General features: G+C 44.1%; 5 protein-coding genes across 5 annotated transcripts; 3 read left to right on the top strand and 2 right to left on the bottom strand.

The window, feature by feature from the left end:
* Positions 1–601: 601 nt before the first annotated feature.
* Positions 602–2026, top strand: V865_000434 (uncharacterized protein; the record flags this gene model as incomplete). The annotated part of the gene is made up of 1 exon (XM_066224265.1): positions 602–2026. The coding sequence occupies one exon, from the start codon at positions 602–604 to the stop codon at positions 2024–2026; it is 1425 nt and encodes a 474-aa protein (XP_066080362.1).
* A 353-nt stretch (positions 2027–2379) lies between these two features.
* V865_000433 (uncharacterized protein) lies at positions 2380–2778 on the bottom strand (the record flags this gene model as incomplete). Its single annotated transcript, XM_066224264.1, has 1 exon — positions 2380–2778. One exon carries the CDS (start codon positions 2776–2778, stop codon positions 2380–2382), a length of 399 nt encoding a protein of 132 aa, XP_066080361.1.
* Positions 2779–5019: 2241 nt separating this feature from the next.
* V865_000432 (uncharacterized protein) lies at positions 5020–5433 on the bottom strand (the record flags this gene model as incomplete). Its single annotated transcript, XM_066224263.1, has 1 exon — positions 5020–5433. One exon carries the CDS (start codon positions 5431–5433, stop codon positions 5020–5022), a length of 414 nt encoding a protein of 137 aa, XP_066080360.1.
* Positions 5434–7587: 2154 nt separating this feature from the next.
* Positions 7588–10531, top strand: V865_000431 (uncharacterized protein; the record flags this gene model as incomplete). Its single annotated transcript, XM_066224262.1, has 4 exons — positions 7588–9170; positions 9227–9855; positions 9911–10394; positions 10459–10531. The coding sequence occupies 4 exons, from the start codon at positions 7588–7590 to the stop codon at positions 10529–10531; spliced, it is 2769 nt and encodes a 922-aa protein (XP_066080359.1).
* Positions 10532–11335: 804 nt separating this feature from the next.
* On the top strand, positions 11336–14496 carry V865_000430 (leukotriene A-4 hydrolase/aminopeptidase; the record flags this gene model as incomplete). Its single annotated transcript, XM_066224261.1, has 19 exons — positions 11336–11581; positions 11653–11733; positions 11819–12106; positions 12178–12285; positions 12349–12398; positions 12508–12596; positions 12656–12747; positions 12820–12876; positions 12930–12956; positions 13008–13045; positions 13110–13123; positions 13183–13266; positions 13326–13360; positions 13417–13617; positions 13689–13754; positions 13814–13910; positions 14002–14228; positions 14286–14348; positions 14443–14496. The coding sequence occupies 19 exons, from the start codon at positions 11336–11338 to the stop codon at positions 14494–14496; spliced, it is 1917 nt and encodes a 638-aa protein (XP_066080358.1).
* Positions 14497–14798: the final 302 nt, after the last annotated feature.

Raw genomic sequence — 14798 nt, 5'->3', positions numbered from 1 at the left:
GTCTCCTTATCATTTAGACTATCGGGATGAACTGTGGACCTGATCTAGAGTAATGACGAACCAAACCAAGACACCAAAACCCCCGTTCGCCTTCTGTCGTTTTAGATGAGGTACGGGTACGACGTTACGCGGCTGATATTTCTTTTCCTTTTTCTTTTTCTTCCACTGCACTGGACTAAAACAGATTCTAGAACCTTGAGATCGAGAGGATGACTTCTGGTTCATCTTCCCAATCTTTTGGGTCACCCATTCAACATTCAACAATCCACAGTATAGTAATACTTGTACATGTACCTAACCTATTTGGCTACTCCTCGCCATCGCTGTTTCATCACACCACTAAATCTCGCTCTTGCCCTCCATAAAATTCAAGTGAAATTTCAACAAGGTCTAAAAAGAGAGTCACATTAGGCTTGGTGGAAATCGAATATCGTTTTCATTGGGGGACAGAATGGGGAATGTGAAATATTACAGATGAGGTTACATATGAAATCAATCGAAGCTCCTACCACCTCTTCAATCCGCAAAAGATATACGGTACTCAGCCTGTTACACTGATAGGTAGCGTTGCGCCTCACAACCCTTTAAAGAAGCATTATCAATGTACCATTATACCTCTCCTCACAAACAAAACGCAAGTTCGGCTAGTCATTGGAGTGGAGATCATAATCTACGATGGATCTCTATACCTACCACTCGTCCTCAACACTTCACCCAGGACAACATCCGGTTAACCAACCTCCTCTCTCCTCGACCCTCTTTGGATCATATGCGATCTCAATCTCACTCCACCTTGATCAAACAGGATCGAGCTCGAGAATCGGAGACCAATAACAGAGGTAATCTCGCTACGGTGCGTCGGAAGAGTTCCAAGATCTGGTCAAAAGCCAAAGAAGTAGGTAGGAAAGCTTCGATCGTCCATCGACATGGACGTCCTTCTTATTTATCAGGGGCAGGGGGGGCGACAAGTGAAGAAGAATGGGAGATTGTCACTCCACCACTCGGTTCGTCTGAGTTCACTCGAACTCCCAGCACGCCGAGTCATTCGAATGGAGAAGACCATGAAGATATGGTAAATGGTGCTAGAGGTACTGGAACGATCTCAAGGGTTAGTCAGAGAGCTCAACAAGGGAGTGCATTAGATTTACTCGATGTGAACAGTACATCAAGTATATCACATATGACTAGAACGAGCTCGACGGAATATTCAAGATCTGGTTGTGGGTCCGGGTCCGGGTCCGGGTCTGGACAGCGGTCATTGGAAGTAGATCTAGGCAATTATCAATTCCCTTCACCGCCTACGCATATCAAACAGAAAAGGAGTTGGTTGCAAGGTGGGCCCTTGACAGTTCCAGAAGATAGAGAAGAGGTAGAAAGGAAATTGCCTGATGATCATCCATTCAACTCACCTCCTCCTTCCGATCAATCACACTCACACTCACATCGAACCCCTCTTTCTCATTCTTCTTCTTTCTTCTCTACTCGAGAGAGACACGATCACCTAGTGGAGATACTTCATTCGTTGAATTTCCTCAAAGAAGAATTGTGTCAACATAATATACGTTCGTTCAGAATTCTGTCGCCTTTCGAAGATATCTTACCTCCATCTATAATGAATGGAATAAGTAGACGATTGGATAGGTATTGGAATAGATGGAGTGTGATCCTCAATACTGCTGGTGAACAAATATCATCATCCATCATCTCACTTCAGCATCGATCACCCTCTTCAATTCAGCTTCGAGATTCACCTGGATCTCGGCGGGAGGATTATGGATATTTGAAATCTCTTATACCTGCTCCGTTGACAACGGACGAGATGGAAAGGCTGATATGGACCTTGGAGGATAGTGGGAAAGTGGCGAGTGGAACGTATAGAAGGATGTTTGGATGTAGGGCGAAAAGTAGGATCATGACGCCCCAAGAGGAAAGGGAGGCTGATGAGAAGGGATTGAGGGACTGGATGGTTGGTGAGACCGATAGTTTGGAGAGAGAACGGTGGAGGAGAGATTATAGAGGAATATAAACTGAAAGTTGATTTGACGTGTCATCAATAAGCAATTTGTCATATTCACAGCTGTCATTTAGCAGAAGAACGATATGAGAGTGATTTGTGTTAATCAAAATCATTGCCTAATCGTTGGTCTGAAACTCACAAAAGGTCGAAAGCATTTCTGTCTGGCCGATGTAACTCATCAGAATCAAAAGCGCATTCACAGTAGGATTGCGTTCACCTCTACAGCGATCACATACCATACCGACAATGCATAAAAATCAACTCAGATACTGAGCTGTATTCATACCTCCTCGAGACAGAACTTCCAAGAAGTGGTCGATATGCTAAAATCTACCCATTATCTAAGAAATGGACCTCTGGATCTAGTTGGTAGGTCTACTGTGTGAATCCGCATCGAGGCACGTCCATTCCGCTACAAAGTCAAATTGTGGGAAATCAAGTTTGAAACCTTTGATTTGTAATTTGATTTCTTCCTCCCATGTTTTCAGAGCTTCCATCTTAGATTCGATCGATTGATAAGTTGAGGAAGGATCATTGAACGTCTTGGCGATATCTTCCATACCGATTGTTATATTCTTCATAGCATCTTCTATACCCGTTTTATTCATTGTACCTTTCCAACTTCTTTGAGATGTGAAATCACAATCGTATTTCCATTTACCCCCATCCCCTTGGGTGGAAGGTTGAATACTGGGAACAAATCTGAACTCACCTTTTTGATTAGAATTCCAACTTTGTGATTTACCTCTGGAATATGACATCGTTTCGTATAGAAGTATCTACGGTTGTTGGTTTGGTAATTAGTTTACGATAAATCTGCCAATTAAGTTGACGTGAGGAGCTTAATAACGAATTGCTGCGAATAACACCTTGACTAGGGCCAATTCGTTTGCTTTATATATCTTTTCTGCTGGCTGGTCTAGGTATCGTCGGAACTAAAGCCACTTAGACGTATCGGATCATTACAGGTTTATCACCATAAAGGATGACTACGACTCCGATACATGGATGTAGTGATAGATTCTCCTTTTCTCAAATCTCCGCTTGATTGGCCGAGACCGAGATCATAAACGACTTGATCGGTATGGATGTGTGTTAGAATATGCCCAATCGGGGCAAAGAATGTATCCCCCACATTCTTTGGATCAAAAGATCACCTTATCTATATAGATATTCAATACCCGCATATTGCGGGATTGAATGCGGGAAAAGCACTCGAATAAAGGCAATACATCGGTTGACAGTGCAGAAATATATTTATCGATCTCCGATTGTTATAAATAATATACATCAAAGGAAGTGAATCCTTTAGACAGCCAGTAGGGTACCCACCAGTTCCGTCGCCTTTTCTACGATGATCGAGGAGGGTGACTCCAAACGATCTCAACTACACTGCAGAAACTATGGAGAATCAGAAGTTGAATTGAAATTTGGGAATTATGAGTTTTGCGATCCCGTCCCGCTCTCGGATACTGAAAGAAGATGAATGATATACACTCTGATCAGAGCGGCAACTGAATACTGTAGAAGGTCATGGTGCGGATCAAGCTGGAGGTAGAAGCAGGCAGGAGAGCACACTCAGTTTGACTTATAGTACAATGCTGTATCTCAAGATAGAGCATCGCACCAATCGAATTCAATGATCCGACAGTGATAGTGAACTCGTCCAGCCCTGTACAGTACTGTATCTCATCAGATTAAGAACAGGTTAATGACCGATTTACAGTTTGTTTTGTTTTGTATTATACAACGATCGACTGACTGCGATCGCATCTGCCAAATTGGGTCATCCATATCGTCCTGCACTGTGCATGGTGTACCTTAATAGTACATGTAGAGGCCATGATTGTTTCTCATTACATATTCCATCATTCAGGAAAGCAATGTGAGTTCATCGACTCTTACCATGACTTACATGTCTCAGCCACATCCCATCCCTAGACCTCTTTGTAGCTCCATTCCTAATTTTCACCACTTCATCTTCCCCCATGTGATTTAGATGTACACTGACAATGGTATTTTCGGTATTGATGGTATCTTGTTCAGCCGATAATTTAGTGAAAAGAACCTTTTCAAATTCATGTTGACATTCATCTTCATTTGGCATAGACTGGTTGCTCGAGTTGAGATTATCAATTAATCCATCTAACGTCTCTCTAATGATGGTTTCGATCTTTCTTAGAGGGTCGAAGAAAATGCTGAGATAAGAGGTATGATCCTTTTCCAATCGATATTTATGAATCCACTTGTTTTCGAAATTTGTTTCTTCCACTTCAGCCCTTTGCCGTTCAGACGGACCGTAGAGACGAACCTCGTGGATTGGTAAGCTTCTTCGATGATATATTATGGTATGTCATGCTTTACCATAAGTATAATTGCCGATTTATCGTTCGAGTCAATATACAGGAGAATTTATTGAAATTTGGACTCGTAAAAAATTGAAGGGTTGAATTGCTTTTTGCAATCATTTGCCAGTACAATAGCACCACTTGCAGTTGCCTGTTTGATGTATGCGATTCATGTAACATATGTGATACCCACATCACATACTGTACCGAGTTCACAGGGATGTTCTGCATGACTCCATGCGAAGCAATCTGATTGAAGTGGATTCTCGACTTGTCTGGATCGAGATGAAAGGAAATGAATGTCCTCTACAGATCTTCAATGACGCGAAGAGAAAGAATCATCGTCAGTTCTCTACAGCAAGGCGAGTCGAGTGGTGAAACACATGTGAAAGAATTATATCTCAAATATCTTTGGCTCTGAATACATACACCAATTAGCATATGAAATGTATGGCCACTTACTTTTGTACGCTGTGATTATTTCGGTATTCTACTGTACACTGTACTGTAATCATCTATCGGTATCGCATTCACAAGGATATTGACAATTACATCCATAATATACCCTCTTAAAATCATCTTTCAACAGATCACTCACACCAATACCACTGACCACTTTATTCTTTGCCCATTGTTTGATTCTATAAGCTTGATTCAAACTCGAGGGATATGTTCGACTTCCACTGATATATCATTCCCATTCGTACTTGAATGATCTGTCGACCAGATGATCGCATCTAGGTATGTTTTCTTTTCATATTTCATCTGCACTATATTTTGATCAGATGTTCTTTGTATGTTGGCATTAGACTGATTCGAAATATCCACAAACATTTCAATCGTATCTCTCAACTCTTTGATACAATCCTCTGTACCTTTTGATAAACCTATTGAACCCACAGCCGCCTGAACAAGAGATTGAGAGTCATGAGTGATGCTCATCGGACAGGTCAGATGCCATCTTCTACCTAATCCTTCTGGTCTGGGAGTGACGGTGGGATGTAAAGTGATGAGAGTCGAATAGTTTGATGGGAGGTGTGAAGGTCGAATGGAAGTACTGCTTCGCATACTGCGACAGTTGTAGGCTTAATCAACAGATGGTGGTTGAGTGTGAAGATGCATGATATATTGCAGCTTGAACTACCTTTCCCATCACAGCAGAAACTGACAGATATACACTTCTTTAGTCACCTTGTCATATACCAGTAGACTCAAAGGATGGATGAAATACATTCAATGCCAGCAAAACGCCACTTACAGTATGGTACATGCCACACGTGTTCTCGTCTTTGCTCTTTGTTCTCTTGTTGACTTTCAGGGTTTGTCTTTTTTCGCTAGTAGCTTAAAATTCCTGAGAAAACAACAACGTCATCCCTTGTGCCTTGCTTTGCTTACTCTTGCTTTCTTCGACTCTGCACCTGCAGCTGTCCATATCGTCTTGGTCTGTGTTTTCACTTGTCTCCCATGCTTGCTGATACTTGAGCAGGTGATGAGCATGTGATGTTGTAGGAATTGCTACTATCATGCATGCATTCAACATTTCGGAGAGAAGAAAACATCCATATCTCATACTAAAAATTCACAAAGAGGCGGTGTTGCTGTATCCGCAGTGTTGATAAATAAACCCGGAGCCCGGTCCTCACCGAAAGGTTATTTGGACAGGTAACTTGACAATTGACGTTATAGGTTAGACTTTGGGATTTTGACTTTTCACGGTCATTGTTGTTTCGCAGTTCGTGGTTGTTGTTGCGGTGGTAACAATTATACTCGAATGAGTTGACATCTCTTGAAATTGCGACACACTCACAGCTCATATCATTTGTATCGACAACTACATCGCACAACGATCACACGCCGCCTCACGAGAGCAAGACCATCTGACACGGTATCAGAAAAGGTAAAGAAGGATAGAAAGAGAGATTGATAACGGTTATTTTCATTTTGTTTTACAGGTGAGTACTTTGGTGCCATGATCTATCTGCACCTACATGCCCCGTCGTCTTCGTCATCTTCAACATCATACACACCCGCTCCGCAGCTATCTTTCTGGTTTGTGCATCTTGTTATTTGCATTCTGATGGGTGTAACGCTTTGATCTTCGTGTCATTCCTCTTCTCTTCCCCCCATTGTCATATGCCGATGGTGTTGGTACTGCTAGGTCTGTGCGTTGATCGGGTGAATCTGTAACCTGATCACCATCAACGCGACTGTTACTACTTGTCGTCAAGCTGGATCCTAGCAGTCTTTTCTTTTCATCTGGTTAGAACTGCAAGTTGTAGTTGTAAGAGGATTCCTATAGTGATATTCGTACCACCTGGGGACTGCTGTTATACCTCTACCCACCCATTAGTCTTCCATCAACTTCTTCCAAATCCACATACACATCCCCATTTGTGATATACATAGATACACACAGCAACATCAAAAAGCCCGCTTACACAATCACATTACCCATCAATTAACCCTGCACCACACCAACTTCGCACCTACCCCCTTGACCCTTTGTTGCGCTTCTTCTTCGTTTTCGTTCAACTCAATCTCATCTCTTTCATCAACACTGACTTTGTTTGTGCTTCCTTTCTTGCCACTTCATCTACTTCACTAGCATAACGAAAAGAACAGATACTATTCATAACGGCAACCGAGACGAAAACAACATAAACTTTTACTTTCCGAGACAACAACAACCGACAACACCGCTTGCGGATTCTCATATCGGTTTACTTACAAATTTCATTGTATTAGGCATACCTCATGTGAGTGTTATGACACCTACTCCCTGTCTCATTATCCTTCCTCCTGTCTCACGTACATCCCCAAAAGGCTGTACGAGTGGAAAGAGAGCTATGACAGGTGGTATGGTGGTATGGTGGTCTGTATGGTTTGGTGTTCTGTTCACTCCGTTGTTCATGAAAATATCCAATTCCATCAAACCCCCTTTGACTAGTCAGACTCTTTCCCATCCCTTTTCTTTCTCCTCTCTCAGTCCATCTCCATACCAATCAAGCACATCTCTTCTGACATCCTCTCTCACCCTCGCCCAATAGATCACATAGACGAAACTAGAACAGGTTGTCAAGCAGACACCGAACTGTAGATCCAGGTTGGATGAGAAGATAATTATTGATCGACGGTGTCAACGTGAGTAAATATAGCTCTACACATATCTACGTAGACATAGTCCATCAAGCTCACTCTTCAACCTCTGTGCGATATAGCACCATGGCAGCTGTCATGCAGCCTTCAACACACCGTCCTCCATCTATGGACCGCGCACCTTCATTCGATCAGCCTAGATCACGCTCCACACCACCTTTCACCTCCCCCTATGATTCACCTACACCACACGTACGAACCAACTCTACCTCGTCTAATGCCTCACCTTACAACCAACCTTTCTCAAACTCATATTTCCCATCATCTCATCATCAACAAATGTACGGTGTACAACAGTCTTGGACCGCCAATCCCGTACCAGCGACGGCCTTCTATAATCCCCCCTTTCTTGGTTTTCCCAATGGACATCAACCTGTTTATAACCAGTTTCAACAGTCTCAAGCTGATTTCGCTGCCTGGGCAAACGCCTATCAGCACATGATCATGGCTTCTGTTCAGAATGGTGGTCATCCAGGTGGCATGACTCCACCTGCTCCTGGTTCGGATCACAGCAGTTATGAAAGGAGGAGAACGAGCTCGGGCCCTGGTGGTCAGACTTTTAATGGTAACACTGGTTATTTCGATCATCCTTCCTATCAGCAACAACGACCACCGCAACCACCCCAGCAACCTTCTCAACAGATAGACTACTCGAACACTCCTACTCCACCTCAAGGCGCCCACACGAAACAACCGCAACCTCCTCAACCTTATCACCCTTACAAGCGAGGTCCTTCTACGAAACCTTCCACAGAAAGACTACCGAGATCCTCATCCATGCCTACAGGCTTACAGGAGCAGGCTGTTTCGATATCTCGCTCTTCGTCTGGTCAGGTCGCTCAAGATCAACCCCGAACTCAGTCTGCCCATGCTCCACCTTCCCAACCAAATCCCCCACCTGTTGAGAAACAACCAAGACCTCATGTCTCTGCGGAAGAAGCGATAGTACCTCCTCCTCGAATCGGTGATCACTCTAGGACCAACTCTTCAGGTAGTGAGCGTTCCGCTACTCGAGAGATCCCTCCCGCTGCCGCCGCTGCTTCTGCGCGTACCGCTTCCCCTGCTCCCAGGTCTAGCACGTCTATGGTATCACCTGCTCGTGCATTCACACCACTACATCCAGGACCCATCACCAATGCTACCAATACTCCTTCAGCCTCTCGACCGTCTCCCTTGTCTCAAACTTCTTCGACACCCGAACCGACTGATAAGATGGTCAAGACTGGAGGTCTGAAAGGTCGACTACGAAAGGCCTTGGATAAAGACGCTAAGAAGGAGCAAAGGTCTGCCTCAGCACCTTCAGCACCCTCGGTGCCAATTGGTAAACAATCTCTACTTCCTAAACACTTTGCCTCACCTTCGGAATCATCCACTCGTTCCGCTACCCCTCCTGCCACACCACCTCAAGAATTCAGAGCTCCTTCAGCGCCGTTCACTATGAATCCCGCTGCTATGGGTAGTGAGATCAGTTTAGCAGAGACTGAGCGTACTGCCACCGTCTCGGGTGAACAGAAGGAAAAGGGTAAAAGGAGTTTGTTCAGGATGAAGAACATGTCTACGGATAATATCTCCTTATCATCCACGGTCTCTTCGGCTAGTATGATGATCAGGAAGATGGGCAGTATAGGTAAACTCGCGAGGAGGAATAGGTGAGTCAGGCTCTTGCATCCGATGATTGAAGTTGAGCTGATGTTCTTCTTGATAGTTTGATGGGTATCTCTCGTATCTTTAAGGATAAGCCTAAAGATGGCGAAGATGCCGCTCTACCCGAGAAGGAAGGCAAAAAGAAGAAAGACAAGAAGAAGAAGGGTAAAGGTGAAGCTGCGCCAGCGACCATTTCACATGCAGTGGCCGAATCAGACCGATTGACCGAAGAGGAAGACCGAGCTTTGGCCGGGTTGTCACCAGCTGCCAAGCTGGCGCGACAACATACACTTCGATCAAAAGCTGAAGCTGTCAAGAAGGATGCTACCGCTCATCCAGCTACCGGCGAACCTACCTGGGATCAAAATACCGCTACTAGGCAAGCACAAAATGGTAATCTACCTTCTCTCGGTAGCATGGGCGCGTCAATGTCCAATCCCAATGGATCGACTGGACCTGAAGTAGTCCGGGTGAACCACGCTCAAGCTCCTACCCTCGTACATGCCGTAGCTGTTACCGATCAAGAATACGATTCTGAGGATGATTCGTCCGAAGGTGAAACTGTCGAAGATGTCACGATGACCCTTGCTAAGACTAGGTTATCGGCAGAAGCAGATGCCGAGTTCCAGGCTACTTGGGGTAATACTTGGATCGATAGGAACGCTGTGCCCAAGAAGGGTATCTTGAAATGTAAGTGTGCAGTAGCAACTTGAGGACCGGCAGCTAATCGTCTTCCTGACATTAGCCATCTCTTCGTATTCTAATCTCGATGAAGCTTCTTCATCAGGAGAGAATCGCCAACGTTCCAATTCAACTCATACCTCTTCCTCAAACAACGCACCGGGACCCTTAGCCCAACTACCCTCATCCAACCCAGCATTGTTAGATGGTTTAGTCCATCCTTCACCACAAGTGGATCCAGCATACGACCCATTCTCACCCGCTTTCTCACCGTTCGACTCGCCTACTACCACCATCGGAGGAAACGAGTCTTTCTACGCTAATCCAAATCAAAATTCTTCTGCGCCTGCTCTATCCCTCTTGGGCACTATGGGTAACAAACCTCCTCAAAATAGATCGATGACTGCTCCCGTTGTTAGACGACGAATCAATTGGGCTCCCGAATGTGCCGTTTACCAGACTTACGATAGTGGAACGTACGATAGAAGGAGTGAACCTGCTACGTGCAACAGGTTGACTCCGGAATTGGCTATGAGCATTAAGCAAGAGTGAGTGAAGCGTGTCAACCTTATAGAGATATATGAAGCTGATCATGGTTGATTTTGACGACAGATTAAATGCCTTCAAACTTGAAATGCCAGTTCATCCATCTTCGAAAATGTATACGCATTACTTTGCGTGGTAGGTCGACTGTATGTTTCCTATTTCCACCATAAGCTGACTTTGTGATGGTAGATTTGTATCGGGTCGAAAAGTTATTACGACCTCCTTTGTCTCGTGAATGTATCAGAAGAAAAGTAAATCACAAAAGTCTTCAAGAATCGCTATTCATACCTAGTTCCTTTTCTTCTTGAGGGAGAATTAGGAAGCACTCATATATTTTTATGAATATATATTGATATACATATACCTAGCATCGTTCTCATTCTATCTCAACTCAAGGATATTTCCTTTCTCCTATGTTAAATTCATTTTATCGTCGTTTCCTTTCTTTCAATTTCATTATCTATCTCTGTTCATTCCATTCTAATTAATATATATGTATACCTGTATAAGTCTTTTTCGTTCAATTCCGTTTCGATTGATAAAAGAATATTTATTCGTTTCGACCAGTATCAGTACCAGTACCAGTAAGAGAAGGAAGGAGGGAGTTTGGTCATTTGTATATAACATATATAGATATTTGATATTTAACATATCGTATGCGATCAGTAGACATGCCTACAGTATGCCCTCTTGAGACCTTGTTGCATGTGTTGCTGGCTATAAATACTTTTGAGAGATTATTGAGCATATGGTAACCTTCAGGATATGGATTATCATGTGGTTACTTTGTAGGGTTGGGTCCGGTTAAAACGGCGTAAGCGTGTGTTGACTTCTTTGAGCCCATGACAATCTTCTCAATCATAATTGTACTGTAAATCATCTTACTCTTGATCTCTTCTCCTCTTTCATCAAGTCAGCATCAAGTGACACATAGACAGATACAATGTCATTCTCACCCCATTTCTCCTCAGGCTCTTCTCCGTTCGACAGGGACCTAGCAACACTTTCAAACTACCTCGAAGTGGTCACTCGACATATCAAGATCGACTGGGAGATCAACTGGGATGCCAAGACGTTTGGTGGTTATGCCGAACTCACTCTGGAAAGTAGAGTTGAAGAATTGCAGGAAGTGAGGTTGGACAGTAGTTATTTGGATGTCAAGGGTGTTGAAGTGGATGGTAAAGCTGTGGTAAGTACAGGTATCTCTTGGAACCATATGTTGTGAGGATAATGCTAAGATACTTTGGGACGATGTTTTAGGAATACTCTCTAGATTCGAGACTCGAAGTGATGGGAGAAGCGTTGAGAGTCAAATTGCCCAAATCATTAAACAAGGGAGAAGTAAGTCTCTCCCCTGTACCTGTACCTATATATAACGTATCCTTCTATCCTGGAACACTGATGCTGACCAGTGGTATGTGAATAGTCCATCACCATCAAGATAACCTACTCTACCACACCGCAATGTACAGCCGTAGGATGGCTCGAACCTGCCCAAACCAAATCTGGAAAACATCCTTATCTGTATTCTCAAGCTCAGGCGATCCACGCCAGATCAATGTTACCGTGTCAAGATACGCCGGCTGTCAAGGCTAGCTACGAGGCGAAAGTGCGCTCGGGTAGAGGGTTGGAAGTGCTCTTGAGTGGACAGAGGAAAGGCATCAAAGAGCTTGCAGAGAGAGGTGAGGGATGGAGGGAATTTGCTTATGAGCAGGTGAGTCCGGTTAACGAACAGACCATTGATCTGAATCCTGATTAGTCAAGCTAATCTGATGGATGGTTCAGCCCGTCGGCATCCCCTCTTACCTCATCGCTATCGCCGCTGGTGAGCTCACACACAAACCTTTCGAGAACTTGCAAGGCAGGAATTGGTCGACTGGATGTTGGACCGAGGTGAGCTGAGCATTTCGAGGCTACCAAAGGAAGTTCCTGCAGTCTGACCAACCATTGGAATAGCCTTTGAATATGGATAAGGCATTTTGGGAGTTTCACAAAGATACTGCGAAGTGAGTATATGATTGATTGGTCTGACTTTCCCGATGTAACACAGAATATAGATGGGATTTATCTATGAGATTCAAACTTCCGCTGAAATTCTTGATACAACCACTGCAGCTTCGTCAAGACCGCCGAAGATCTCACTTCATCGTACAAGTTCGGCGTATATGATATCCTGTTCTTACCTGAATCATTCCCTTACGGAGGTGAGCTGGTGGAAGCGAGCAACGACACGATGTCTCAGCTGCTGATGCCGACTATTGAGGTATGGAAAATTCATGTTTGACCTTCGCTACTCCCACGATCATCGCTGGAGATCGAAGTCAAGTTGATGTGGTGGCTCATGAGATCAGTCATGTGAGTGTATAACACTAAAATAGCCTGGTGTGCTTCGCAACTCCGCATGACAAGAAGCTGACCAGCGTATAGTCCTGGTTCGGTAATGGTATCGGATGTGCTTCTTGGTCGCATTTCTGGCTTAATGAGGTGAGTTGGTTGTTGGAAGACGAAATGTATGTTGGCTAATTCTCCGTCAATAGGGTTGGACCACATATCTTGAGCGACTGGTGAGCTAGGTCACAACTGTAGTGTTTCGGAAAAGCTGACACATCAAGTAGATCATGAGAGAGACTCATGGCGAACTGGAAAGACAATTGTAAGTAATCACATCTATAGGTAGATGAATCGCACTTGAGCTGATAACCAACGACGATAATCAGGTCATACACTGTCGGTCAGTATGATTCTCGTTAGATTGTGATCATTCTTCCAGCTGAACAGTACATACACCAGGTCGACGAGGTCTTGTTGGTGATCTTGAGAGACTCAACCCGAGATTCCAGAAATTGGTAATCGAGTATAAGGAACACGAGGACCGTGAGCATTAGCATCCTGAGCGCCGAGGATGTGCAGTGTCGCTGATATGTGGGATTTAGCCGATGAGGGATACAGTCAGGTACCATACGAGAAGGTCAGTCAAGTCAATCTGGCTCTCACGAAAGAAGTGCTGATCGTCGTTTTACGCAGGGAGCAAACTTCCTTCTTTATCTCGAAAGAACCCTAGGTGGGCTCGAGAACTTTATCCCGTATATGAAAGATTACGTGAGAACGTTCGAGGGAACGTCAATCACCACTGATCAATGGCGAGAACACCTGTTCCACTACTTCAAACAACATCAAGATGCTGAGGAATTGACTAGGAGATTAGGGAAAGTTGACTGGGACGAGGTGAGCTTACGTCTTGCACCCACTGGCACCGGAGGGAAGCAGGCTTATCCCAATTTGCTGCGTTGATATAGTGGCTCCATGGTTCTGGTCCTGACCTCTGCGTCGATATCCAGTATGACGACACACTCTCCAAAGCTGTGAGCTGCTTCTACAATAGTTCTGAGCGACAAGAAAGAGCTGACGAGATCAACATCAGTGCTACGACCTTGCTGCTAAGTGGGACAAAGCCCGTGATGGAGATGTGTCAAGCTTTACTAAAGACGATATCAAGGATTTCTCGTCTACTCAGACTGGTAAGTGGTCCTCGTCATAGTGTCCTTCATATCGATCGCCGTCATCATTCGACGGAAACTTTCAGTCGTGCTAATTGAAGGTATTGTGCAGTCGTCTTCCTCGATAAATTGGAAACATATGATACTCTCCCACCCAAAGTCGTAGCAGCCCTCGACAAGTTATACGGATTAGGCTCAACAGGAAATGCCGAAATTGGATTAAGGTTCTTTGAAGTTGCTCTGAAGAGTGGTCCAGAATATGCTGAATCTGCTGCAGGTGAGATCCCTTATCTGACGTTCTCAAGTCTTGAGGTCAGACCTGATGTTGGTATGACATCTGTACGTAGCATGGGTAATCAACAAAGGAAGGATGAAGTTCTGTAGACCGGTATTTAGGCTCTGAACGAACAGAAACCTGAATTGGCAAAGGAAACTTTCCTTAAACATGCTAATTTCTATGTAAGTCGCATCACCCTAAAATAGACAGGAATAGTCGTTTCCGTATCATGACCGAATGACTTGGCTGATATTGTTTCTTTGCGGTGAACCACAGCACCCCATCGCTAGAAAGATGATTGCGAAGGATTTAGGAGTTAAAGTAGAATAAGAAGGTCCAGGTTCTAAGTATTCGCCGCTTGTGCATCATACGATGTATGTGATCAGTGACATTCCACTGAAAATGACAAAGTATGATCGTCGAGTTCCGAGAGTGTCCAAGGCATGTAAGACGTGTATCATGACAAGAGAGGATCTAGTTGTTCATCTCCTTTGATTGACGTAGGCAATCCAGCTACAGTCTATGATTCTCTGGTTTGGTATTTTCCGACTTGATTTCGATATGGCTGAATACCATCTTCGTATAAGATGATCATTGATTGATTGATTCGCACTCATATCATCTATTCCACT

The sequence above is a fragment of the Kwoniella europaea genome, chromosome 1 (assembly GCF_036810445.1).
Source record: "Kwoniella europaea PYCC6329 chromosome 1, complete sequence".
NCBI lineage: Eukaryota > Fungi > Basidiomycota > Tremellomycetes > Tremellales > Cryptococcaceae > Kwoniella > Kwoniella europaea.
This window is presented reverse-complemented; position numbering and strand designations above follow the sequence as displayed.